At 39.3% G+C, this 27,502-nt stretch overlaps 1 protein-coding gene across 4 annotated transcripts in view; it reads right to left on the reverse strand.

Moving 5' to 3' along the window:
• Positions 1 to 1,882: 1,882 nt before the first annotated feature.
• Positions 1,883 to 27,502, reverse strand: part of FBXO38 (F-box protein 38) — a 39,660-nt gene continuing 14,040 nt past the window's right edge. For 2 of the 4 annotated variants that reach the window (XM_077824093.1, XM_077824094.1), the window contains 12 exons: positions 22,784 to 22,926; positions 21,424 to 21,646; positions 20,781 to 20,900; positions 19,305 to 19,484; positions 16,582 to 17,307; positions 11,470 to 11,570; positions 9,164 to 9,266; positions 7,929 to 8,095; positions 5,555 to 5,700; positions 4,607 to 4,710; positions 4,048 to 4,161; positions 1,883 to 2,820 (listed from right to left, as the gene is read on the reverse strand). In XM_077824093.1, coding sequence (XP_077680219.1) covers positions 2,642 to 2,820; positions 4,048 to 4,161; positions 4,607 to 4,710; positions 5,555 to 5,700; positions 7,929 to 8,095; positions 9,164 to 9,266; positions 11,470 to 11,570; positions 16,582 to 17,307; positions 19,305 to 19,484; positions 20,781 to 20,900; positions 21,424 to 21,646; positions 22,784 to 22,926 — 2,306 coding nt within the window. In that variant the 3' untranslated portion in view covers positions 1,883 to 2,641. Of the gene's footprint in view, positions 2,821 to 4,047; positions 4,162 to 4,606; positions 4,711 to 5,554; positions 5,701 to 7,928; positions 8,096 to 9,163; positions 9,267 to 11,469; positions 11,571 to 16,581; positions 17,308 to 19,304; positions 19,485 to 20,780; positions 20,901 to 21,423; positions 21,647 to 22,783; positions 22,927 to 27,502 lie in introns of those variants that run through there. The other 2 variants (XM_077824095.1, XR_013346850.1) reach the window with 2 other exon arrangements.

The following is a 27,502-nucleotide window of genomic DNA, read 5'->3' on the forward strand; positions in this document are numbered from 1 at the left end:
GGTGGGGCCTTGTGGGAAGGGGTGGAGTGGGAGCAGGGTCTGGGGCTGAGCAGGTGGCTTGGGGGGGGTTCACAAAAAATTTTAAATCAAAATGGGGGTCTGCAGGTTGCTAGTTTGAGAACCGCTGTTATAGTCCACAGTTGAAAACAAGGAAGGTATTCATACTCCTGGGTTCTATTTTATACTCTGACACTGAGTTGCTCAGAGTTTCAGTAAGCCATTTGAACACCCCAGTACCTCAACTGATCCATGTGTAAAATGGGTATAACCTACCTATTGCAGTATTGTAAAGCTTCATTAATAGTTTGCAAGGAGGAAAAACTGACTAAATAAGGGCAAAGTAGTATAAACATCTGTACAAATAATTCCTCTGGTAGCCAAGATTTAACTAACAGAAAATAGTAGATGGTGTCTGGATGTCTAGAATGAGTCTCCAGAAATATAGACATATTGGAGTAGAAATGATTCTATTAAACATTGGCTCTGCCCCCTCACCAACTTTGAACTATGCACACCAATGACCCAGAATTCTGGTAAGTTGGCTAGTTTGTTTTGCCTGACCTCAGCCTCAACCTCACTGGAGTATGTTTGGTTAAACATGTTTAACAGAATACAGAGACCAAGTTTGTGATTTAGCAAGAACTTATCGAGCTCAGACTGAACCTACAGTTAATGTGTAAAATATATTCACTATTCATTGGTGGAAGAGCACAGGAACGCACTCCTTACACGCATTGTGAAGAACATTAATTGATCAAAATCTTTTGCTGCTTCCACTTGTTGAACTGGAGACCTGTGGCTATCCAATGACCATATATATTCACTACAAGTGGTAGGGGGGATCCTTCAAATATTTTTGCAAACATAGTAACACAGGCGTGAGTAGTGTGTCTACAATGAAAATTGCCAGCATAGTTAAAATGGCAAAATGTCCCTAGCATAGGCACAGTTGTATGGGTATAAAAATGCTTAATTCAGTTTGGTGAAGCAACATCTTCTATATGGATATAAAGCACCTCACACTAGAATAACCTCATCTGCACTCAAGCTTTTACTGGCATAACTGTCAGAAAATCTCACGCTGTACTTAACAGTCATTCCGATAAAACTTTAAATATAGATCAGGCCTTAATTGATCTCCATTAACTTCTTAGCTTGTTATTGCTGTAGAGGCTAACTTACATTATGTACCAATAAGTGACAAGATGGGTGAAGTAATATCTTTACTGGACAAATGTCTGTTGGTGAAAGAGATAAGCTTTCCTGCTTACACAGAGCTCATCTTCAGGTCTGGGAAACTTGCTTCTGATGATGAGCTTGGAGAAGTTTGGGGCACGGGGAGGGCTGTTTGAACGCCAGAAGAGATGTTCAGAATAATTCCTGTTTGGAAAAGGAGGTATATTTTTGCTGCCTATGGGGCAATTTTTAGATACCTTCTCTATTTAGTTCTATCTGCATTTGACTGACAAATGTCTAATGCAGTTCAAGCCCTACCCTTCCCAACTTCAGTAAATGCATGTACTGTGTACAACAGAATCAAAATTCTGGCTCTTATTGCTGGAACCATAGAGGGAACCTGTAGATACAGTAGAAACTTAAGGCATTCTGTCTGTACAGTAAAAACCAGGACTGTCTCCATGGTTGTTCACTTATTGCATCTGTAAAAAGGTGCAGCTGAAGGGCAAGCACGAAGCAGACAGAGGCCTGATTAGTTCAAAGTGATTCAGAAGGGGCTTCTGATTTCATAATTCAAGCCAGTTGAACCCTGTGCTTTCAGCCATTTGCCAGTAATTACATGGCCTTTACCTTCTGGAATTCCAAGAACGTTATCGATTTCAGTTAGATGGCTCATATGCAGCTTTATATTTAAAGCAAGTGGACCCAATGTTTAATAAAGGTTTATTTTCATATTCCAAGAGGCACCACATACATTACTGAATGAGGAAATAAATAATGCTAGAAAATGTTTTTGGAATTTATCACTCAAAGATGAAATTGGGTTCACAAGCTTTTTTTTTTTTTTTTTTTTAAAAAGGAAAAAAAAATTACAACTTCCTCTGGACCAACGACATGGCTGCTCCCTTTCAGCTTTTGCCCTTCTTTGCAGCCCCTTTAAGTTAGCTCCTCCCCAAGCTCCCAAAAATGCACACAAGACACACAGACTGTGTTCAACAGATTTACTCGGACTGGACTCTTAGATGCTCAAGAAGAAAAAGGCACAGATTAAGAGAGATTCCAATGACTCTTTTGAACACAGCAAATGGGGTTATGTTTGTAACAAACAAAAAAAATTTACTGCTCTGAATTGTATGGGCTAAGAAATTCAAACTTTTTCACCTTGTCCCAATTGTTCGCCTTCATTAAAATGGAATTTAAATTAAATTGTATAAACATATGAAATAAAGTCTCAGCTTTAGGAATATTTTTGTTTCCTCTATGTACAAACCTTAGTATACAATTTTTATATTTCATTATACATTTACTACATATTCTATACCAAACTGAGTCAGGCCAACCGCAAAGTACACAATTCCCAAGACACCTCAGTGCACTAAGGCAGTAGGAATGGATCCATCTGCTTTCTTTGCTGGCAGTGCCAACTGGAAGTTAGGAAGGGCCAGGGATTAGCTGGGGGATCCAATTAAATGTAATCATCCTCTACTGGTTCGCCATTGACATCACAGTAATGAATGAAGATCGCCACCACCCGCTGGAAAACACCTTTTTTCATCTGGCGCAGTTCTGAGATCTCCTCGCCTATTGTTTCCATGCAGATATCTGCAGATAGCTGTCCTTTCCTTCGGGGAGCATAGATAGTTGCTATGAAAGGTATAGCAAGAATGAAATAAAAATGAAATGCTTTTCTATGAAGAAAGTCACAAAATTGAGCAATCTCTATATTAGTGCTAACATGAGAATGTAAAGAACCTTTCCTCGGAAACTGAAACATGCACGCAGAAAACGTCCCTTTGGGCATGAAAGTCTAAGAGCTATTGGTCAGGCATAAGAAGAAGAAATTGTGTCTGAGGTTTTTGTTTTTGATTAAAAACCCCCAATGTCTCAATTGTTTTAAGATTGAACTTTTGTCCAGGAACTCCGGTTTAGTAGAAAAACAATCACAAATGCTACTGCAGTTAAACTCTGGCCTAGCCTAATGACTAGAGCACTAGACCTAGGAGACCGGGTTCAATATCCAGGACCACCACTGGCCTACTTGGGCAAGTCACTTCCCCTTTCTGTGTCTCAGTTTCTCTGAGGGGATGGAGAAGTAAAATGGAAATAATACTGACCACCTTTGTAAAGCACTTTCAGATCTACTGATGAAAAGCACTATAAAAGCTAGGTATTATTAACAACTTACCCTAATGTGCCTAGATGTTGTAGATCATGGTGTAAAATCATATAATTTGAAATGTCTAGACAACAAGGGCAAATTAAGGATGAAGTTACAGCCTCAATTTTGAATTTTTTTGTAGATCTACAACCAGACATTAAAAGGTGTCTTCTCATTGTTCAATTAAAAACAATACAGAATTACTTTGATTCAGACTATAACGATTCATCAGGTGAATCAGCTTTGCCAATGATATGGCACCAGAGAACTCAGGAACTTGCTGAAGACAGACCACAGATTATCTGGCTGTCAAAAAATGCCAAGTCATTTAACTATACATGTTCTATAGATGCCTTAAAATGCATACCGTACAACTAAAACAGGGTGATCTTTTCACATGTGTCCACGTTATAAAGTAAAGTCATGCATCTATGAGTCCTCTATTTTGTTAAACTGTCTTCATTATGGTTGGATTAACCTTCCCTTCCATAATTGATGATAAACTCACTGCCGACTTTGTCCCCTTAACACCTATTGGAGGTATAGAAGGGGCAAAAACAGCTATCTGGAAATACCCCTGGTGGAAGGGGTTCACCAGGTCTCTGAGGTGCAGAAACAGCCCTATGCCCCATACCTCTTGCAACCTTTAGAAAATTATTTTTAAAAAAGCACAGCCTCAATCCAAGCAGCATGTTAAGGCAGCAATTACTCACTTCTCTCATCATCCTCAAAATCGTATCTGGCATAGCTGTTTGGCTCTGCTGTTCGGAGCGACCTCAGCCAGGGAAAATCTGTAATCATAGAGTAAGGGGCTCCATCCACAATGCCTAAAAAAAACAAAGAGAGAACTGGTGAGATTATACTGTTGTCCTTTAAATGCCATTGCTTCTCATCTCACCAGGAAGAATCCAATTTTATTAGGCAGGCATACCACACTGGTACAGGCAAAGAGCTTCCTCAGCCCAGGAATGCTCTATTCAACACCTGTCCAAGCCATAACTCTTTGACATTTCCTGAGATAGTTATTATCCATTTCCGCACCGTAATCTCAGACACTTCCCAACTAAGTTTTTAATTCCACATCAACTGCTGCAGTGCTTGAGGGCAGCAAGACAAGCGCCAGTCTCAATTCATGGTGTGCAGGTGACCTCCAATATTCAGTTAGAAGGCATATTTACCCCAGCTATTTTTCCTCTCCCCAGGCAACTTCTTGAGGAAACAAAATAATTTGCTTTTGCAACAGATTAGCCTCTAATCCTCCGGAATACTCACCTTCTAGAGTATAAATATCCCGCCCCCAAGGGTACTTGGTGTATTTCTTCAAGTCTTCGTCAGTTCGTGTGGCTTCAGGGAAGAACTCATATTTAATAAGCTCTCTGGAGACAGGAAAGAAGAAAATACAGGTGGCAGTAACGGGAAATGTTAGAAAAAGGGACAGGAATCACACTGGAAACCCTGAAACAATGTGACCTCTGATTTAATAGGGCTGAACCTACAGAAACACACTGGTAAGACAAACACCTGGGTGCCATATGCAATCCCTTGGCTCTTGAGTGCAACTACATGTGACCCGGGGTTAGACAAAAGATCACGTCTATGTCTGCTGCATGTAAAACAACTGTTTGTGATGCCTCCTGTTTGTAAGGGACTATCCTTCAGAGCTAGAGCTAAATAAATTCTCTCTCTTTAATCTTGCCAAGTAAATGTAAGAAGAACGGAAACCTGGTCTGAAATGGTGGACAGGTGCTGCTACATATAATTTCCTGTTGCTGGAAACCTTGCAGAATTGCAGTGGAGTTGAAAACTGCACATTATTTCTATTTCCCCCCAAAACGAAAGTTCTATCTACTAGAGTCAGACTGTGTGCATCTGTCTGTCTCTCTTTTTTTAAAAAATGAATTTAACAATGAGAGAGACAAGTTTAGAAGAAATTCCCCCAGCCTCCCTTAAAGAGAATGCTACAGCATTCTAAGCAAAGATGCAAAATGCTACATTTTACAGTTGTGTTAGTGAAGCACTAGAGATGGGTACAGAATACGGTACTACTTTACCTCTGGAAAACAGCCCAGTGCAGGAACTATTAAATACTATTTGAATTCTCCTCATCCCATCATTTACATATTAGCAATCCCACGTGTTAGGGTACCCCTTTATCTGGCCAATATAATATACTGAGTCTATATTAGCCTATTCACTCAGCACTGAGAGATAGGTACTCACTGGTTAATGTTTGCTATTGTGTCCATCCAGCTGCGAATGCGCACCTTGTTCCGGACGTTAGGAGGATTACTGAACTCATGAATTATGCAAATATGGTATGGATAGGGACCACTAAATATCTTTTGCTCTAGAGTCAATGTGTCGACCTGTGGAAAAAGTCAGACAGGGACTTACAACCAAGAGAAAGGAGAAGAGGTGATTTTAGAGTCAGCAGCATATGTCTGATCAATACTCCCCACTTTAGGGGGAAGCAAAGTGTACAGAGAAAAAATATGAATGTTAGCAAAGAGTTAAAATATAGTGGGAAGACCCACTATACAACTTCCGTAGCACAGCTGCCAATGCACATTATACCGCACTGCAGGATTTGTAGGGAATAAATCAGTAAAATTGTCTGATTTTGTAATTGCATGTTACTAGTTTAATTAACACAGTGACCAAAGATGCCTTCATTCCCACAGAAAGTGGCCCTGGTGTAAGGTTTTTTGTTTTTTTTATACACAGTGCACCACACTGCAACCAAGAACTGGACTGCAAACAGTAATCTAGTTCTTCAGAATATAGTCTTCTGTACCAACCAATGTTTCACTATTCCGACACCACAGATAAGAGGGAACATTACTTGACATTCAGAGTGCTCCTGCTAAGCAAGCAGCATGGTCACATCAACTAATCAAAGAACTAGTTCTGAGTTCTAGTCTTAGCTTTGCTATTTATTCACTTTGTGACCTTGGGCAAGTCACTTAACTTCTCTGTCTCTGGTTCCCCCACATGTAAATACAGGTTATACTATTATTTTAACGACCTTGCAATATTGGCAGATTGATTAGTTAAAGTGTGCTTTGATGATGTAAAACAGTATATAAATGCTAAGTAGAGGTGTTGAACTTGAGAGGGCAAAGTAGTCACTAAACTATTCCAGACGCACAGGGCATATGGCATACTTCCAGTCATAAACGAAAACGACTATGAAACTATATAAACAATAGTGGTTTTTGAAGTATATTATGTAAACTCTAGTTATGTAGTACAGCATTAATTCAGCACCTTACTCAGTTGACTTATAGTCTTCTAATGCAATGAACTTAGCCTTGGAGACAGTATTTAACAGTAACAAATTCACTATTTAATGTTAAGGAGTACTTGTGGCTCCTTAGAGACTAACAAATTTATTTGAGCATAAGCTTTTGTGAACTACAGCTCACTTCATTGGTTGCGTGCAGTGGAAAATACAGTGGGGAGATTTACGAACATGAAACAATGGGTGTTACCATACACACTGTAACAAGAGTGATTAGGTAAGGTGAGCTATTACCAGCAGGAGAGCGGGGGGGGGGGGGGGGAACCTTTTGTAGTGATAATCAAGGTGGGCCATTTCCAGCAGCAAAGCCCATTGCCAACTGTGTCCACATATCTATTCAGGGGACACCATCATAGGGCCTAATCACATCAGCCACACTATCAGAGGCTCGTTCACCTGCACATCTACCTATGTGATATATGCCATCATGTGCCAGCAATGCCCCTCTGCCATGTACATTGGCCAAACTGGACAGTCTCTATGTAAAAGAATAAATGGACACAAATCAGACATCAAGAATTATAACATTCAAAAACCAGTCGGAGAACACTTCCATCTCTTTGGTCATTCGATTACAGACCTAAAAGTGGCAATTCTTCAACAAAAAGACTTCAAAAACAGACTCCAACGAGAGACTGCTGAATTGGAATTAATTTGCAAACTGGATACAATTAACTTAGGCTTGAATAAAGACTGGGAGTGGATGGGTCATTACACAAAGTAAAACTATTTCCCCATGTTTATTCCCCCCTGCCACCAACTGTTCCTCACACGTTCTTGTCAACTGCTGGAAATGGCTCACCTTGATTATCACTACAAAAGGTTTCCCCCCCCCCCCCCGCACGCTCTCCTGCTGGTAATAGCTCACCTTACCTGATCACTCTTGTTACAGTGTGTATGGTAACACCCATTGTTTCATGTTCTCTGTGTATATAAATCTCCCCACTGTATTTTCCACTGCATGCATCCGATGAAGTGAGCTGTAGCTCATGAAAGCTTATGCTCAAATAAATTGGTTAGTCTCTAAGGTACCACAAGTACTCCTTTTCTTTTTGCGTATACAGACTAACACAGCTGCTACTCTGAAACCTATTTAATGTTAGCAGTGACATTCAAATCCTGCAATGAACGCATTAAAAAGGAAAGAAGCTGATGGTGGTACGGTCTTAGGAGAATGAGTTTCCTGTAATGCTCACGCTTATTTATTTTGCACTAAGTAGAAATAATAAAGCAAGCATAGATGAAAGAATAAGAACACAGCTTCAAAGTTTGCCTTGGTTAAATGAAAACTACCTGCTGCATTGGACGAAGGTAAATGATCCGGTTTCTCTCTGGTGGCATCCTCAGTATTTGATCTAGTACCTGATCCATGTTTAATTTCTTGCATTGGGCATAGTCAAATCGATTGACAATCGGTGCATTCTCTACTTTTAAATGCTTTAGTACACGGCATCTTGTAGCTACAAATTACAAATGAATAAAACTATAAGCAGCAGCAAACACGATACTACATAAAAGGCCTTTGAATTTTCCTAAGGGGATCTCCAAAAGCAGACTGTTTGGTACATAAGGCAAATGGGTCATATATATATGTAAAGGGCAGTTACTGAAGGATGTGTGCACAGCTAATAGCCTTAATAAAAAATCTGATTTTAGAGCAGTCTACCTCTAATCATGGTATCACATCACCACCTGTTATATGGAGGAAGGCAAAGCATTATATACTGGGATAATATAGTTCTCCTCCTTGCTGTCATGTCCGGATCATCAGTACTTAGCTGATTAGTTAAAATAAAATGTGTGCTTTGATTAGCCTTCTGAGATAAACCTAATCTCTGCAAACATACACATTCCTGTTCTATATGACTTCATGGAGACTGGTGAGAGAGACACCAATTCAGACAAGACAACACTATTACTGATTGTAGATGTTGAACTGACCTGATGATTTAGGGAGAACTAATCAGAGGAGACTGGAATGCAGCACATAATATGCTCAAAGTGCCATTAGTCAATACAGATTTTTTATTATTCATCAGCACTTCAAGAAGGAAACACTATTGTGTAAGATAAATAACTATAGGGAGAGCTATATGGAACCAGGAAAAAGTGACAGGAAAAACAAAACACTCTAAATTCATTTAGTGAACTTTCAGTTCTCTGATTAACTCCAAGAAAAGTCTGTCTACTGGACAGGCTCTCCTTATGATTGTTATTTAACACTGTTTGTTTTAAGTGTTAACATTTATTAAATCTGTTACAGCTAGAGAAATAAGGAACTCAGAAACTGAGAAGCCATGACATGTCTCATTATGCCTCCTACAGCTATTCAGTGTTCTGAGTAAAACTGACAAGTAGTTTAGCTGCTGATGAATACAGAGTAAGCAAAAGGCTGGTGGACAGCTCCTAAGAGAATATTTTAAAATGTCTCCAGTATTTTCAGTGTGGATGAAAAATGCGGCAAGCTCTTGGCACACAGAATGGAAGACTTGGCTGAGCTATGAGTCCCAATCACATTAACAACATACCATGGATGAACATCATTTTGGGGCAGTCTTTCAGGATCAGGTCTGTTATTCCACAATTGGTCAATGTGATTCCAACAAGGTTTTTGGATTTCAAAGTCAGCACCTGGTGAAAATAATCCACAGGATAGGATTAATACAAAATTAATTTAAAGTATTAAGTCTGAATAGAAACAAAAAATCCTGGCAAAAATGGGAAAAAAAGCTCTGTTGTAAATATGCTAGGAGAAAATTCATTCTGGGACACTGTCCAATGTGGTAATGGCCTCTGCCCAGAACAGGTTGGCAAGGGAAAAGCAGGACTTGTGTTGCTGATCAGCACTGTTACAAAATGAGTTAAAAATAAGTGATTTTTCAGACCCACAAAGTGTCAATACACAATTCCCATAAGCAGCATTGACTTGATAGAAAATACCTCGAGTTCCCTACTACCCAAAATCTCATTGTATTATCTCTCACAAACAATCTAAAAACTTATTTATGCTTTAGTTTAGAGCCATATTCTAAGTCCTGAGCTGACTTCGGATTGACAGTTGTGAAGCCTTATTCTTCTGTTTAAATACAGAAAGGTATGGTCCAGAAAATCAGTGTGACATTCCCATATACACTGCCTTTCATCAAGGTGCCTCTAAAGAGGATGGTGAGAAGAAAATTTAGTCTCTGAAGCTCATGCAGTCCTGTACATCTGACATTAGTGTATGGGAACTAAAGAAAAAGCAAATGTAAACTCTGATATCTCAAGGGACATGAGCAGAGTCACTTTTAACACTGCAGGGACTGGGAGAAGGGCACTAACAATATAAAATTAAGGGAAGACAGCTTGAATTTAAAAAAGAAATCCAGCAATTTTTGTAACAACCTTTATAGCAAGGAAGAATCTGTTTGGCAGACAGACTACATAAAAAGTGCTGTCAAATACACAAAGTAAGCATACTGAAAAAATAGAGAAAGTAGATTTTTGATAACTTTTCAGCTGTAGTGATCTAATGTATTAATTGTAACTGCAGAATGAACAAAAAATGACTTTCAGTGTTTTAAAACAGAGTGTTTCAGTGTTTTAAAACAGAGCCTATTTTGAGGAACAACTATCACACTCAGAAGTAACTTCTATGCCGTTTACAGAATCTCTAGTTTTAAAAAAGATGAAATAAGAAAGCACATTGAGGCTATGTCTACACTACACTCCGGAGTCAGAGGAGTGTAGTGTACATGTCTGCGTCCACACTGCGACATGTAGCTATATGTGTTGGTGAGACTCAAGCAATAGGGAAAAGCTTGAGCAGTTCCCTACTCCTGGAGCCTTTCACTGTAGCAAGAAAAGGCTCCGGCAGGGGACGGGGGGAGGCAATCCCACTGCCAGAGCCTTTCCCTGCTAAGGGGAAAGGATCCAGCAACAGGGAGCTGCCTCAGTCTTTTCCTGTGGCAGGGAAAGGCTCCAGCAGCGGGGAGCTGCCCGAGGTTTTCCCCATTGCTGCAGTCTTTTTCTGCAGCTGGGAAGGGCTCCAGCTGAGGGCAGGCAGTGGGACACTACACTGCTAAAAACAGAGTATAGATGGGGAGGTGTGACTTAGGCGTGTAGAGAGCTGTGTAGGGTATGTACTCGTATACATACTCCCACCCTTCAGGCATGCCTTTATTTGCCTAAGTTGTGCCTCACCGGCTACCCTGCTATTTATGCCTGTGCTAAAGAGGCTGAGTATGTACTCTGCATGCTGCTGAAAGAAGCATGTAATATAGATGTATCCTTAAACTACATCTTCGTGGCAGGATTATTAATAAGTTTACCTACACTCAATTTACTCTTCAGGTTAGTCTAGGTTGAGTAAGACCACTCACATTACAAAACAACACTTGAGCTACTGTGTCCACCCTGGCACTGTACCCACTCATGGGCTGCGCTATCCCATGGTTCTTAGCGCTGCAGTAAGCTGAGCTGCTCTATGAATGCTTTCCAAGTGAATTATGGGAGAACTTGTCTGTCCTTTCTGGGAGTATGGGAGGAACTGTGGGACGACACTGGAGGGACAGAAGCACTCTATCCTGAGTCCACACTACAAAGCAATTGTGTGAGCAGCTGATGAGTTGTGTTAACTTGAGCTTTAGCATATACTCCCTCTCAGGCCAGCTAACTTGAGTTACAAGTACCACTGCACTTGAGTTAAGGATGTGTGTGTGTTGATGGGACTTGAGATAGGGACCAAACTCAATTTATAATCTGATCTCTACAGTGAAAACAAGCCCGTAATGAGTCATATGTTCATAAAGCCTCTTGGCTGGGAACCTGTGGTAGATGGGGAAATAAGCCTCACCTGAACATGGTCATCCTCAATAACAGGATCACTAGTGCTTGTTGACTTGTCAGCTGTCCTTTTCCGCTTCATTGTTTGCCGAGGCTTCGGCTTGGCCACTTCTGGAAAAAACAAAAAGGGAAAATTAAAGTACAGTCTTTCCTCTGTACTAAGCTACAGCCAGGAGAAAAGCAGAAGCATTTCCTAATTGGACCTCCAATAGCCTCTAATGCTCTAGCTCCACTAGTGTAGTCATTGGACCACCCTAGGCTAGCAACTGGGGTCATAACCCATCAACTGCAACACCACCACTTTCAGATTTAATGGCCAAGTCTGTTCAAATGAAAAAAGTAAATATGATTCCCGATTTCACAGGCAAGGATGCTGAAATCACTTGTCCAATGTCTTACAGGGAGACAGCAGCAGAGCCAGGTTTAGAATCCTACATCCCAGTCCTCTGCTGTAACAACTAGACCATGCTCCACTCCCCAGAGAGAACTGGAAATTTTTGGAAAATAAGAAGAACCTTAATAGGCTTTTCAATAATTAACTGTACATGTCAACAAACTATTTGAAAGCTCACTCCCATCTCCTTTTCCTGGCCACATCTCTGATGCTGCAGATGACGCTCACACATAAAGCAGAGTATGGAGCCCAGCAGCTTCCTACACTGTTTTAGTAGTGACAACTATTTCAGAGGAAACACTGACCTCACGCTTTGGCAGATTTCTCTTTGCAATTTAAAATTCAAGGTTTTGCAGGGACACAGTAATAAAAAAATGACCCTACCATCACTTGGCACTTCTATAGCACCTTCCATCCCAGGATTAAATACCTTATAAAGAAGAATTAATTCTGTTTTGAGATAGTTAAGTAAAACAGATTAATATTTCACTGAGGATGAAATACACTTTGATATTTTGAAATAGATGGGAAGTTTAAAAGGGATGCTGTCAAGCCAAAGAAGCCAAATATTTGAGCTTTTCTTCCCAGATACTCTCAAGTTCAGTGTTTTCCCGGTCCTGCACATTTCCAGGAAAGTGACATTTACAAGAGTCCTCTCAAAAGGGATATTGCAGATTAGAAGGGCTTGGCGAAAGATGACAAGACAAGCAGGACTGTTTACTTGAAAAAGGAGACAAAGACGACCCAACATGATAAAAGTATATAACGTAATGAACGGTCTAGAGAAGATAGATCAGGAGCTTCTGTCTCAAAACACAAGAACAAGGGGACACCGCATGAAATTAATGGGTAGCAAATTCAAAAGCATTTTTCACAAAACACATAATTAAACTGTGGTACTTGTTGCAGCCAAGAACTTGGCAAGATTCGGAAAAGGATTGCACATTTATATGGATGACAAGAATGTTATAAGTGTTATAATTGCTAAAGCTAACAAATTTCAAAATGTAGCTTATACTTTATGCTTCACAGTTTAAACTGATCTAGTATCTAACTCACTGTTAGATCAGGATGAGAACTAATATGGGGAGGAGGAGAGGCAGATTATCTCACATCTGCCTATTCCATGGTTCTTGTACCTTTCTCTGCAATGCCTGTGCTGGCCACTGTTGGAGACAGGATACTGGACTAAATGGACCCCAGGTCTGATCCATTCTGGCAATTCCTATGTTTCTAAGTGTTCAGGAGAATGGGACTTGTGTAAATTTTACTTCACTGCCTGCCTACAAGAGTACAGCCAATAAGAACTGAAGGTAGCAGAATGTGGAAAAATAGTTAATATGACTCCTGAAATTGTGGGGTGGATGGGGGGGGGAGGAGGGAACCTGGGCACCACTTTAATATTATAGGTCAAAGTCAGTTAGATTTTCTGTAATCTAATAATATTCCACTGCCTCCTTCATTTAGGAAAAACAATGAAGCTACTTTCAGGATACTATGAAGAGATGAATTTAACATTTACACAGGCACAGATTTTTAGCTGACTAATCTTGAGAGGGTCCCCTAAAGTTGGATAACCAGCTACTGAGTATTGCCTATAAGTTACCCTTTTGTGACAATGCTTTCTCTCTGTTCACCTTGGCTCTGTTACAAAGTTCTCAAGGTGATACCAATGTAAGTCTGTAGACATGATGTTATGACACTGAGACGATGTCAATGAAAGTTATACCGCCGTTAAAAAACAAAAAAGGAAACTGAACACAAAAGACTGTTTGATAATGTTACAGCTGAGACAAACTCATAAAGGCAAGGAGTTTGAGTTACAATTGCCACTCAAACTTTAACTGAGCCCCTTTGAGCCTGCAGCATTCAGGATCCTCTTCCAGAGGACCCACAGTTGTGGGAGATGAAATTGACAGTGAAAAAAATTATTCTATAATTGGAATAAGCAATTCATTGTACATATGTATCATCATCCAGTGTGATTTCATGACAGTACATATAGCATATATGACCAGGGATATAGTCACTTATTGTAATACAAGAAAAACTTCCAAAACGTATGTTGAATTGTGCACAGTACAGCTCCAGGCAAAGATCTCTTCTTCAAAGAGCTTAACATGGATGTAATTCCAAAATGCTGCCTTCAGCTATAAATTAAACTTAAGACAAGTTTCAAATGAAATGCTTATTAAATGACAAAACCAGTTTTGCTTTTTACTGTAATTAGAGTACCATACCCGCCAATAATTTTTTCCCCCTTTTGCCAACTTATCTGCGGTATTAGTAATTATTTTTATGATTATTTCACTCTTTGCCATATAAAGCAATAGAAAAAGTTAAAACTTAGATGTCTGAGATAATGTTAAACAATTACTCAAGACAAACAATTATAGAAGATTCACTATCATAAATAAAAGTTTGTTACAAAAGCCAAAAACCACGTCACTTTGTTCCGGAACTCACAGCCAAAACAATAGAGAGCCATGAATCTCAATGCATTTATTCAACCCAATTACAGGAACATTTCTTTAGTTTTGTAACAAACCGTTTTCAAGTTTTGCATTGAATGTAAATGAATATTACATTCCAGCATTGGAGGATGGAAGAGGAGAGAAGTAGACTATAACGCAGTGTTTCCCAAACTTTTTTGGCCACTTTTTAGCCCATTACGGAGCACTTATAATATTATTTTGTAGTTGTTTGGTTTTCAAATAAAAAATTGCATTATTTATGCTCAAATATATTTTATTTTATAAAACAAAGCAAAAGAACAAATTTAAAATAACTTGAACTAACAATTTCTAATTGGAAAGCGTGTATAAAGCAGTACAAAAATCAAGTGCAAGAGTCAATTAGAAACAGTGTTCTACTTAAAAAAACCCCTGTTTTTATATATTAGACAAACAAACAAATTAGATTTTTACTAGGAAAATCTATTCTTATAAACAGAAATACAAATTTGGATTTAATGGGATTGGTGTTTCTGCTTTTTTCTATCATAAATTCGCTTAATATTAAGAATAATGCTGGAAAAAGAGTTTTATGTTAAATTATAGGTCATTCAAAAAGAGTTCTAAACTATGCTTCAAATATGCCAAATTTAAAATTAAATAAAATTAAAGACCCTTTTTTTTAATTACGATTCTTTCATGGAACACCTATTCACATCGTGCGGAACACCCAGTGTTCCGCGGAACACAGTTTGGGAAACGCTGCTATAATGGCTTGACAGATGGAGCCTCACTGTTCTATATATCCAGGCATACACAGCATGAATTTGGGCCTGGGCCACACCAGATTTGACTGGTACTTCAAGACCGAGAGCCTGCCTCCAGCATTAGCCAACACTGAATGCTTCAGAGCAGGCAAATGCTGCACAAGGGCATAGATGTGCACACGCTTGTGAGACTGGGTTTTTTGCGGGGTGGGGGATAGGGATTCCTGACTTTCTGCAGGCAATCAGCTTATGCCATGAAATATGAAATGTGAAGACACTTAACATGCAGAAGAAACAGACCCTTTCCTTAACTGAGACAGGAGAACAGCACTCTTTTCAGGAAGACCTGTCTGGAACGCACACAATGCACTATATTCCTTTATCAGTTGCATTCCATTACTATTAATAATGGAGCAAGTTAGGAAACAGAAAATTCAAGATGAATATCAGGATACCGTTTTGAATCTGAGATATATTAAGCTATGGAGTAGTCTCCTAAGGGAAGTGATTTAAGCTTCATCAGCACTTGGGACATTGAACTTGACTGGAAAAACACTCGAAAATGTACTGAAATCAGTCCTGCATTGGCAGAGATATGGATTTGATGACTGAATAAATCTTTTCCATCTCCACTGTCTATGATTCTATAAATAACACCATTATTTTCTGTCCCATTTTACTTGTTAGATGCTCCCAGAGAGGAATTCTGGGTATGTGGAAAATATTATTGAAAAGTGTGCCCGGACTGACAAGTGAAATCTATAGCAGCTTGAACAGGAAACCTTACCTAACGTACAGTAAGAAACAGAAGATGCCAGCAAGTTCCCTCCCCACATCCCAAATTTTAGTCTTTGTTCCATCCCTTTAGATGGGCTCTTTTAGCATTCTGGATATTGTGCAAACTGTTTAATGAGAAATGCATTTTTCAAGTCTCTTATTCATGCCTCAGCAATTGGAAGTGGGATCCATTATGCTGGTGTGTGTTTGTATACTACTAAAGTTGGGTAATAATTACATTTTGCCTTACTGGCTGATCAATTATCACAATTATTGCATCAACTTTTTTCCTCTGGAAAACAGTTAAGCATCCCTGCTTCCTCTTTCACAGAAGTAATTCTTGAATGGGGGAGCAATTCTTATGTTTCAGTGAATAACAGCTTATAAAGACAGAAAAACCAAGATGATTTGTCAAAAAATTTGTGTTTTTCAAAATAGTAAATGAATTGTTGTTCCAACCTTACCACACATGCATGACACACATGAAAACATATGAGAAAATATAGAGATCATGGTCACGCTTACAGAAAGATGTGTGACCATAAGCAGCTATGAAACTGATAAATCTGTCATTTTAACTCTCTGGCTCTTCTGTCAATCAATAAAACTGTTTATTTACAAGCATGCAGAATTACTGAGTTATTAAAATATGGATGCTTCTTTTAGTTGATAGTTGCTGCTTTAGTATGAAACAGGAACTCTGAAGTAAAATATACAAGTGTAGGCCATACCTGATTCAGACAACAGCGGTACATGGGACAGTTTGCTTCTGGCTCTTGTTAGAGGCCGGCGGGGATAATCTTCATTATACTCCATTTCATAGTTCCCTGGCTGTGAGCCAGCGCTCTCCTCCTCACCAGCAGTCCCACAGACACTCCCATTAGTCCTTTCGGTGTTTGCCTCTCCTGGAGGCCCACAGTTTGGCAGCGTCCTAAGTGAAAACTCTGACCCAGTGCTATTTGGCCCATTCCTAGTGTAGGTGCCACTAGTGGATGGGCACTCCCCATCAGAGCACCCACTAATCCTCCTTTGTGGCTCCTGCTGCCTATAGCAGGAGCACCTGGAACAAATGGCACCCTCCTCACTGTCCTTCTCATTGGAGCCTTCGCTCTTACAAGGGGAGCAGACACACTGCCTGGATTCATCTGCAAGTGTTGGACTGGTGCCAGCAGAGTGGCTATTAGCTGTCCTTGCACAATCAGGGCTTGAAGAAGCAGCACTGCAAGAGTTGGAGGTCCCTGTCGATCCAGTGGCATTAGTGCAACCTGGGTAAGAATCTTTGATTTTATTCCTGTCAGGCATGTCGCTGGCTGCTTTCATATCTGCTTTAATCTGCTCACTGGTCACTTGACAGCCTTTCTCACAGCTGCTCTCCTCAGCATGGAATTGCTTGACCTGGCCCACTTGGTTGGCATTGCACCTCTTCCGCAGTGGAGTCTTCCCTTTACCGCTCACTGCTGATACAGTAACATAAAGCATGAAAGAACAATAAAGCAAGCGAATGCAAGGCAATAAACATATATGGACATTGCATATGGTCAACATGCAGAATGGTATGCTGTAGGACACCACCTAAAAGTGTAGGCAGCCAGGAGTTCAGCTGCAAAGGCTGTGGGGAGGTCAGTGAGGAACCAATATTGAAGTAGGACTTATTCTGAAGTTGTGGGAAGTTAACACTTATCCCATTGGCAGCTGAATCTCCCTAACATCCTGGAGCTGCTCATCTGAACTGATGTACCAGGCACACATTTGCTGGATGTGCCTAGGGCTTTCTGTAAGCAGCTCACCAGTTAAAAAGGCCAATGTGCAAGAACATGATATGGGAATGAATTTGTAGCAATTCTTAGTTCTCTTGAAAATAAGGGATTAAATGACAATTTAGAACTGATAGTGCGTCATACTTGCAAAGCACTGTGCAGTCATTAATTTACACACCTACATGTGAGGTATGGTAGATAAGTTTTATTCCCATTTTACAGAGGAATAGACACAGAGTCAGTATCAAAACCAGCATTAAAACTCAGAAACATCTAGCTCCCAGCCCCTTGCTCAGTGTACTAGACCAGATAGCTCCCAATGGCACTGGTATCACCAGGAAAGCTTCTGCAAACAGCTCTCCAAACGTATCTTAATTCTGACATGTAGCTATCCTATCCCCTGCTATTTCAAATCTGGGTCCCCAACCTCATTGCTACACTGTAGCTTGCCTGGGACTTCCTTTGGGTTGAAACTACTAGTCCTGTCAAAAAGTACTAAATCACTAACGGTTTTGAGATGCAGATACACACCAGCTACTAGTGTGAAGCCACCAAATTCATTCTCACTTCTGAACTAAGGCTGATGTGCGTTCAGATCTGCAAAAATGGAAGGCTAGTAGGGTACATTAAGCCAACACACCACTCAGGATTATTGTTATACTGTTAAGTTAGCTAAACCTTTTCGAGGCTACAAGACCCAGAAGAACCAGGCCATATATACTTCATGTCAATTATCTGGCATCCTGTGTACAGAATGTAATTCAACGTTTACTTCCACCTTTTGCGTACACATGTGGACCAGTGTCCTACTCAGAGTGAGCAGATGAAGACTTCAGAAATGTTATTAAAGTCATCTGTGTTTCTGGAAAGGTATCACAGACTGAGGATAAAGAACTTGGGTTTTATTCCCATCTCTGCCACAGAGCCACCTTGTGACTTTTGTCAAATTACTTTACCTCTCTGTGCCTTAGTTTCCCTTTCTATCCATTGTCTGTCTTGCCTATTTAGACTACAAGGTCTTCAAGGTCTTGCTGTGTTTTTCCACTTGTACAACTGGGCCTCAACCTTTATTTGAGCCTGTGGGTGTTACTGTAATACAAACAATGACAGTAACAATAATGAGCCTTGTTCCAAAGCAGAGGAGCCTGAGAGCTGAAAAAAGGGAGGATTCACTTTATTCCTAAGCTATAACATTCTCTTTAAGGTCTGGGTCTGGACTACTTTCTCTGGGACATTCCCAGGAAACCTACATTATCCATTAGATGGCAGTGGCATTTCCTACCCTTCCCCTAAGCATTTGCCTGATAGCTTTTCAACCTGTGACTGTAGGCACTTTGAAAGAGTTCATATGGGCAACACAGTTGCAAATCTGGACATACAGATGTCTACTGTAAGCCACTGATGCAATGAATGTACCTGCAAATATGTATGAGCAGTCCTGTGCCTGCAAAAATCTGCAGCTATACCTCTGGCATTTATGCTGTATGTCCCCATTTTACACATGTGAATGCAGCATTATGGGGATGTATCCTACTGCTTCATTCTAGGTTGTAATGGATCTGTATGACTAGTCGTTACCTGAGGCATGGAAAAGAAGCAAAATGGGCTCTTTTAAACTTCAGTCTCCAAATTAGGAGACTTTGCCTAGTGTAATCCAGCCCTTACTAATAAGCCAACCCATACAAAATCTTTCACACCTGACAGCTCTCTGGTTTCCACTGGATCTCTGACTTTCTCTTCTCCATCAGAGTAACTCTGTGCAATGCTGTTAGTAATGCAGGCTCTTGAGGACCCCATGTTTTCTTCTTCATCCTCACTGTCCGAGTCATGGACAGTAATAGGTGTGGCTTTTACGATAGGCTGAAGGCCACTGGGTCCTAAAAAAGGAGAAGAATGCTGACAGTTCATTTACGCCAGGCAATCACTGATTGTAGGGTATTATAATGCAATAGTTCCTGTCTGGTGAAGGTCTCCAACAGTTTGGGAATACCATAGAAAGAGATGGGTTTGGTTCAACCAACTCTGCCCGCTTTTCTGTGGGTCCTGCATAAAAACTGAAATGCTGCAAAAGTGATTTAAAGATGCAGCATTAAAACACACTTAAAACAATCAAAAGATGTTCTAATCTATCACCAAAAAAAAAAAAAAAAAAAAAAAAGGGCTGGCACAATAGGCCAGAATTTGGTTTTCTATGACATGCCTCACACTCGAAGTATCCTGTAAGCATCTTCTACAACAGTGAAAAACTGACAATGTAGTAACTGAGGTGCTCATTTGGAAGGCATTTTGTGCTCATCCCTTAGAATCTGTGTTACTGGGAGCGCAAATGTTAGCCAGGACGTTGGGATTATCCTCAAATACTTTTGAAAAAGCATCCAGGGATGTCAAACTTCCACCCAGGCAACCCTCAAAGATGGCAGAAAAGACCCCTAGTGGTGCAGCAGTCTTCCTCCCAGTAACATCCCAGAGCATCTGCACTGAGTGCAAACCTATGTCCTCTTGTGGGGCTCAACTCTCATGCTTCTGGCTGTTGGGACAGAGTGCTGCTAACTGTACCAAACTGGCACAGTATATGGTACCTGTGAATAATTTGAGAAATGAACATCAGCATGAAAATAAATTTCCTGGGGCTTTTTGGAAAAACACTCCAGTGAACAGACACCATGGTTTTGTTTTAAGCTGTTGACATATCTACAGTGCAGTGTGCTGTAAAGCAAATGGCTGGCATCAGTAACTTAGACTGTCTGATGCGACTCATTAATGCAACTTAAATTAGTGCTTATACAAGATGCTCTGGCTACAACACAACCAAAGGGGAGGAGTCCATGAACTGCAGTGCGAGGAGGGAGACCATAAATGCAAGGGCTGGAACAAGGCAAAGCAAGCTAAGAATATTCATACCTTCTGACCCTCTCATTAACTGCAGTATGAAAATTAGGCCTTAGAAGCATAATCCTGCACCAAATCAACTGCAGAAAAGTGGGGACTGTAGAACAGACTTTAAATCACAACAAGTTTCTTTGCAGTATCCCACCATACCAGAGCTATTAATTCAAATGTCTCACATGTCCTAGCTGAACAAAAGTCAAGTCAGAATAGAGTCACACTGAGCTAACGAATCTTGCAACTCGAAGGATCTTGAAGTAATGATTACTTTCCAGGATCAGAATTACCTGCTTGCTCCTCATCAACATCCATAGGAATAACTGCTGGATTATGAGCAGAGGCCTCATTCTGATTGTCCCCTGCAGCCACTCCATCATCCTGTGCCACTTCCTCCATATCATTCAGTGCTGAAAAGATCGAGACAATTAAAATCAACCATCAAGAAAAAGAAGCCAAAGCACATAGCTCAATATATGTAGAAGTATTTCCAGTAATAATCACACTGAAGTCACAGAGAGGCACCGCAGTGCTGTAATATCACTAACAGTAGCTGCCTTATTTCCTCACTGAGTCATGCTGAAGCCTCTCAGAGATTATTGGTTCTGTAACTTCTAGGGGATTTGGGTCCAATTCTATACTCTTGGTTTTGCTGAAGGAAGTGGCTCCTTCAGGATTCTCCATTTTTCTTCCTGAAAAGGTTCCTTGCATTACCATGACAAGTTCATCTGGTTGAGGCCTTTATGCTGCTTTCCCCAAAACATCTGTACCATTTCACTGGATGGTATGCTACAAAGTAACGTGATGCAATCCTAACCCTGACCAAGTGAGCTCAAATACAATACACATTCACTTTTTGCCTACAGTCCTGTGCAAATGGCAATGCAAAATAAGACCATTTCTTTCAGAGGCTCACAAAAGATCAGTGGTTACCCTCGGCTGCAATCTGCTGCTCTTCCACCTGCCCATCTTGCCGCAGCTCGTTCTCCTCGTTCTGGTCATTTGGGTGTTGATGGTTGTTGTGATGGATGTTGGGGTTGTTGTTGTTCTGGTGGTTGTTGTTGTTGTCGTTATCATTGTTGGAGTTCTGATTACTGACTAGGGCAGATGAAACACCAATCCCTGTGCCAGCACTCAGGCCCACACGAGCACAGCCCTGAAATAAACAAAAAGATTCTAAATTACTGATGTCAAATTGCCACAATGTATCATAACTTTGATACAAAACCATTGTATTGATACTGTTATATTTGTCGTTGGGTAGTATATGTGTAGATATGGGGAAGGATCTGCTCACAAAACTTGCTGTACTTACATTGCACAGATTGCGTATTTGGTTGTCAAATTTACACCCCTTCCCTTTCCTCTTTCAAACTGGCATTAAAAATGTAAAGTGCAATAGTACACTCTTATGGTAAAAAGTTGTAATGCATAGGTCATAGGATCAGAGAAGCTAGAAATGAAAGAAAATCTAGTAGAAGAGTTTGTATTTCCTTTCCAGAGCAGGATAGGCCCTAGACAGAGGACAGATATTAAAATGATACTATTCTTGATTTTCTAGTAAAAAAACAAAAACATATGTGATAAAGGTTTCTGGAATAATCATCTCATTAAGAAGTATTTAGTACATTGCCACAGTTGTGAACATTGTTATAAGAAGATATTTAACAGTTTGTGGTGGCGGGAATGAGGAGGGGAGACAAAAATCAGAGAATCCATATATGAAAGTATTCACATTCATGAAGAAATAGTACCACAATTTTACCATGCTGCAAAATCATAAGAATACTTAGTACAATGTGTAATTCTCTCAATACAAAAATAAGTCTCATGCAAAAAAAAAAAAAAAAAAAAGAGGCAAAACCAAAATAGCAATGAAAACCCTAGTAAAAATATGGACAGTACATCTAAACCCTTTTTTCTGAGGACAACAAAATATTTAATCATTAGTACCACATTCCACCACTACTGCTGTCTGCAAATGGATACAATTGTTCTTCATTGCATATCACAGATTCATAGATCATAAAGCTAGCAGGGAAAACTGTGATACTCTAGTTTGACCTGCATAACATAGGCCATAGAACTTCAGAGCATATCTTTTAGAAAAACATCTTTCATAGCAATCATTGTATTCCTAAGTCACACACAGAACTATTTAATTAATTATAACTATAAAAAGCATGTACCTTAACAGAACTCTGGTATATTTCAGATGCCCTAGCAACAATAAAAAAACACAAAAAAACAAAAAAAAACAACCAAACCTCAAACTACACACAGAAAAACTTACCTTAGGAGGTTCCCGGAACATCTGGTCCAGAGAGATAAACTCCAAACTTGGCAGTAATTCAATGAACTGACTAAAAGAATCTAGCTTTATTGCATGGCATCGCACCAGGGTGAGGTCAACTAGCCGGGTCCATCTTGAATGGTCTGTGGAAGGAGAGAGATATATGCTCCTCTTTTATCTCCTATTAGAACTTTTGCAGATTTGAGACGGTTAAGCCTTCCATTACCACCACTATGACAGTTTATCAGCATCGGGGTTCCAAATTTCTGCATCTCCATATTTGTTTATAGTGGGACAGAATAGTTAGCAGAATTATGGAAAACCTTCCATCATTATTAGGGCTCTCTCTCTGTCTTTGCCCTACCCGTGTTTTAAAATGACGACTGGGGAAAGGAGTAATTCTGATATCTGCTAACTGTTACTTTCTTCATTCTGTAACCAGTCTGAATACAGTCCACATCTATAACGACTGTTCACCAGGGTGGATAAAAATCAATGATTTAAAAAAAAATCAAAAATAAAAAAAAAATAGATTTTTTTGATAAAACGCTTTTTGAGGAAAAAAGCTATCTAAAGATAGTTTTAATAAGATACCTTCTAGCTCAAAGATATCTCATCATGGAATAGGGATTATAAATTCTAATTCTATAGTATGAGACAATATATTCATGTAATGTTTAAGAAAAGTTTTGTAAATGAGTTCCAATAGTTCATGGATTAGGGACCCAATCTTATGGAGTTCCAGGGGCTTCTGTGTAGATCAATGGGAAGCGGCAGCCAGCACATCCCTCGGCCCACGCTGCTTTCTGCAGCCCACATTGGCTGGTGGGAGCTGCAACTGGCCAAACTTGCGGACGCTGCAGGTAAACAAACTGGCCTGGCCCGCCAATGACTTTCCCTGACAAGCTGCGTGCCAAAGTTTCCTGATCCCTGGTATAGATTATTTAGGTTAATCTTTCTATCTAACCAATGGGACTCAGTGCTCAGTCTAGAAAATACCATCAGAGATGCTTAGTTTTGCAGTTCTCAAACTGTGGATTTGTCTCTCCAGAGATAACATGTTTGTTAACAACAAAAAAATGTTTTTTAAATAAATAAATAAAATTAAAAAAATAAATAAATAATATATTGAGGTGAGAAGTAACAGACCTCAACCCTATTTTCCCTCTGCAAATTTGAGTACACAGAGTCCATCCTTTACCGCTCTCTAAAAGTGCAAAGTTTCAAAAAGTTCAATAAACAGAAGATTGTTGGGGACAGAATAGATCTGGACAAGGAGAAGAAGTCTGGAGATAAATGTGAGAAGGGAGGGACAGGCAGTAGAAACAAAAATCAAACTGTTTGAGCAGCATATTCCAGAAGTCTTGAGGTCTTTCTGAGTGTAGCCTTTATTGATTTGAGATCTACCACATCATTCTCTCATTAGAAGGGAAAACCTATAATGGCAGCAGGCCGTAAAAGACCCAGTTTGGGAATATTTTAATGAAGTTCCTCTACCTGTGGGTAAGACAGGCATGCTTGCAAAATGCGAACAGTGCAACAAAGAAATGAAAGGCCTGGTTTCCCAAATAAAACAATATCATGAGAAGTGTTCCTTCTCAGGAGGAAGCTGCATTGAAGATGATGAAAGGAACATGTCTGAACATGCAGGATTTTCAGGTTGGTAAACTTTTTTATTTCATACTGCTTTCTTAAGGACTGCCTGTCTTCCTTCTGGACTATTCCTGAATTCTCATGTTTGAGCAAAAAATATAGTTGTTACTCTATGGTACTATCATTTTAGATGCAGTTCTGATACAAAATAAATAGCTGAAATAGGCTGATCTTCCTTTTAAAATTTCACCTTTAAAGTAGTACTGAGTGTCAATGAATGCAATGAGTAATACTAAATGAGCAGTATGGTAATAATAATTAAATAACGGCATTGACTTATTTTGTTTAGGAGAATCCATCCTCAACATACAGGATTCTGACGACTATCCACCTTCAAGATCACCATCATTTTCTATAGTTTCAGAGTTATCTGCCAATGATAGTGTTTCTCTCACATAGCCACAGTATACCACCTGTAGCAAAAAGAAAAAAAAATCTCCATCATCCAGAAACAACCATAGATAAGTTTGTGATAAGAACCAGCAGATTACAAAAAGAGATAATAGATGAAAAAATTGACCCATTTGTTTATGCAACGAACTCTCCTTTCCGTATGATTAAGAACCCACACTGCATTAATATGGTTCAGTCATTAAGACCAGGAAACAGTCCACCCAACAGAGCAGATGTCGCAAGCAAATTGCTGGATAAAGTGTATGAAAGAGAAACTTAGCAGTGTGCAAAAGGTCTAGAGGGTAAAATTGTTAGCCTGAGTCTTGATGGGTGGAGCAATGTCCACAATGATCCTGTTGTATGTGCTTGTGTGACAACGGGTACAGAAACAATTGATACTTCAGGAAATGCACACACAACAGAATATTTACAAGAAGTAGTAGTAAAAGCTATAACAAACTGAAAAAAAATTCAAATGTCTAGTATGCAGCTTGGTCACAGACAGGGCTGCAAACGTATCTAAGATGAGAAGAAGTTCAGAAGAGTGAAGAGAGTCCCAAGCTCATAACATACGGTTGCAGTGCTCATTTGATGCACATCCTACCAAAGACTTCGGTGTTCCAGAAATAAAGGCTAATGTTATTGAAATTGCAAAATACTTCTGTAACAACCACTTTGCAGCAGTTGCTCTGAAAAAAGTGGGAGGAACCAAGCTAACTCTCCCACAAGACGTGCGATGGAACTCAGCAGTGGACTGTTTTGAGCACTATATCAAGAACTGGCTGAATCTGATGACAGTTTGTGAACAAAATCATGAAAAAATAGATGGCCCTGTCACAGCCAAAGTTCTCAACATTGGACTTAAGAGAAATGGTGAACACATGCTGAGTACCCGGAAGCCTATTTCTGTAGCCTTGAACAAAACTCAGGGAAATAGCTGTTTTATTGCTGATGCTGTTGAAATTTGGAAGAAGCTGAGTGAGATGTTAAAAAGAGAAATATGCAATGACAGAGTTAAGTTACAAGCATTAAAAAAACAAATGGGATAAGCACTATCTCCAGCTCATTTTCTTGCAAATATTCTCAATACTTGGTACGAAGGTGGAACCTTAACTGCTGAAGAGGAGGAGATGGCTATGACATGGACATCCAGCAATCATCCCTCCATAATGCCAGCTATAATAAACTTCAGAGCTAAGGGTGAACCATTCAAGAAATACATGTTCGCTGATGATGTTTTAAAGAAAGTCACACCAGTGAACTGGTGGAAGTCACTTAAGCACTTGGATTCAGAGACTGTTGAAGTGATAATCTCACTTTTAACAGCAGTAGCTTCTTCTGCCGGTGTAGAAACAATATTTTCTTCCTTTGGACTAATTCATTCCAAATTGAGAAATCGTTTGGGACCTGAAAAAGCAGGAAACCTTGTTTTTCTTTTCCAGCTTATGAACAAACAGGAAGATGAAGGTGAAAACGACTGAGTTAGCTGCAGAAGCCAATATTTTAAGTTTTTCATGTTGACCTGGCTCACATAGTCGATTTAATTTTTTTTTTAATATTTCATTTAACTATTTTAGTTAAAAACAATTTTAACAAAAACAAACATGATTTTAAAAAATGTGAATGTTTAACTAAATTCAAAAATTCATATGCTTGTTTTGTTAAAATATTATATGTTTGCTGTTGAAGAAAAAATCCAGACTACATAATGTTGTTGTTTTAGTTAAATAAAACAATTTAAATGTCTGTCTGGTGATGTTCTCCTCCTAATACTGCATGGCAAGAAAATCCTCCAAATATTAATGATTAACCTTTTGAATTGGAGATAGTTCACCTCCCAATGACTTCATAAATATCTGCTTCAATTACCTTTGGCAAATGAAACAACCAAACAACCATTCATTTTCTGATATAGCTGTAAAACTAATCTGAAAAGTTTTCAAAATAAATCACTTAAAAATGTAGTGTACCTTCTAAAAATGAAACCTACATCTATCTCTGAATTGTGAGGAATATGTATTAAGGTTATAACAACCAACAAGAATGCACTTTTATGTATAAATCCATGATTAAATGGAGCCTTCCTGACTAGTGATTTAAATCCATCCTGCTGTTCACAACCTGTATGAAAAGCATTTGTAGTCTCAGTCTAGCTCATAACAGACAAGCATTCGCATCACAGGAATCACTATTGTAATTAGCACTAATTTGCACTTTTATCAACTCTCAGGAAAGGGGACCAGAGTAGAATCAGCGATAGACACGAAAATACACTCTCATCATCAGACCTGGTCCTAAAAAGTCAGAATTCAAGCACAATGAATTATCATGAAAACTTTTAAATTGGACTAACTTTATTAAATGGGTACATCATAATTTTATATGATGCACTATTCCACTATATTTCTCACTTACTAATTTGCAAACATCAATAATTCCTAACTATTACCCCAATCTACAGTGCAAATTAACAATATTCTGCTTGTGTGTATATATATTATATATATACACACACGCACACACACACAGAAGGCATGCCCTCAACTACCAAATCTTCAAAAAAAAAAAATAGACCATTTCTTGGTCTCAGATGTTTCCTTAAATTGCAGGATTATGATGTTCATTTACTGAAAGGAGTTTAAGTAGAAATCTTTATCCTGATGTGAGGCATTC

This window comes from Eretmochelys imbricata, chromosome 8 (genome assembly GCF_965152235.1).
Source record: "Eretmochelys imbricata isolate rEreImb1 chromosome 8, rEreImb1.hap1, whole genome shotgun sequence".
Lineage (NCBI taxonomy): Eukaryota > Metazoa > Chordata > Testudines > Cheloniidae > Eretmochelys > Eretmochelys imbricata.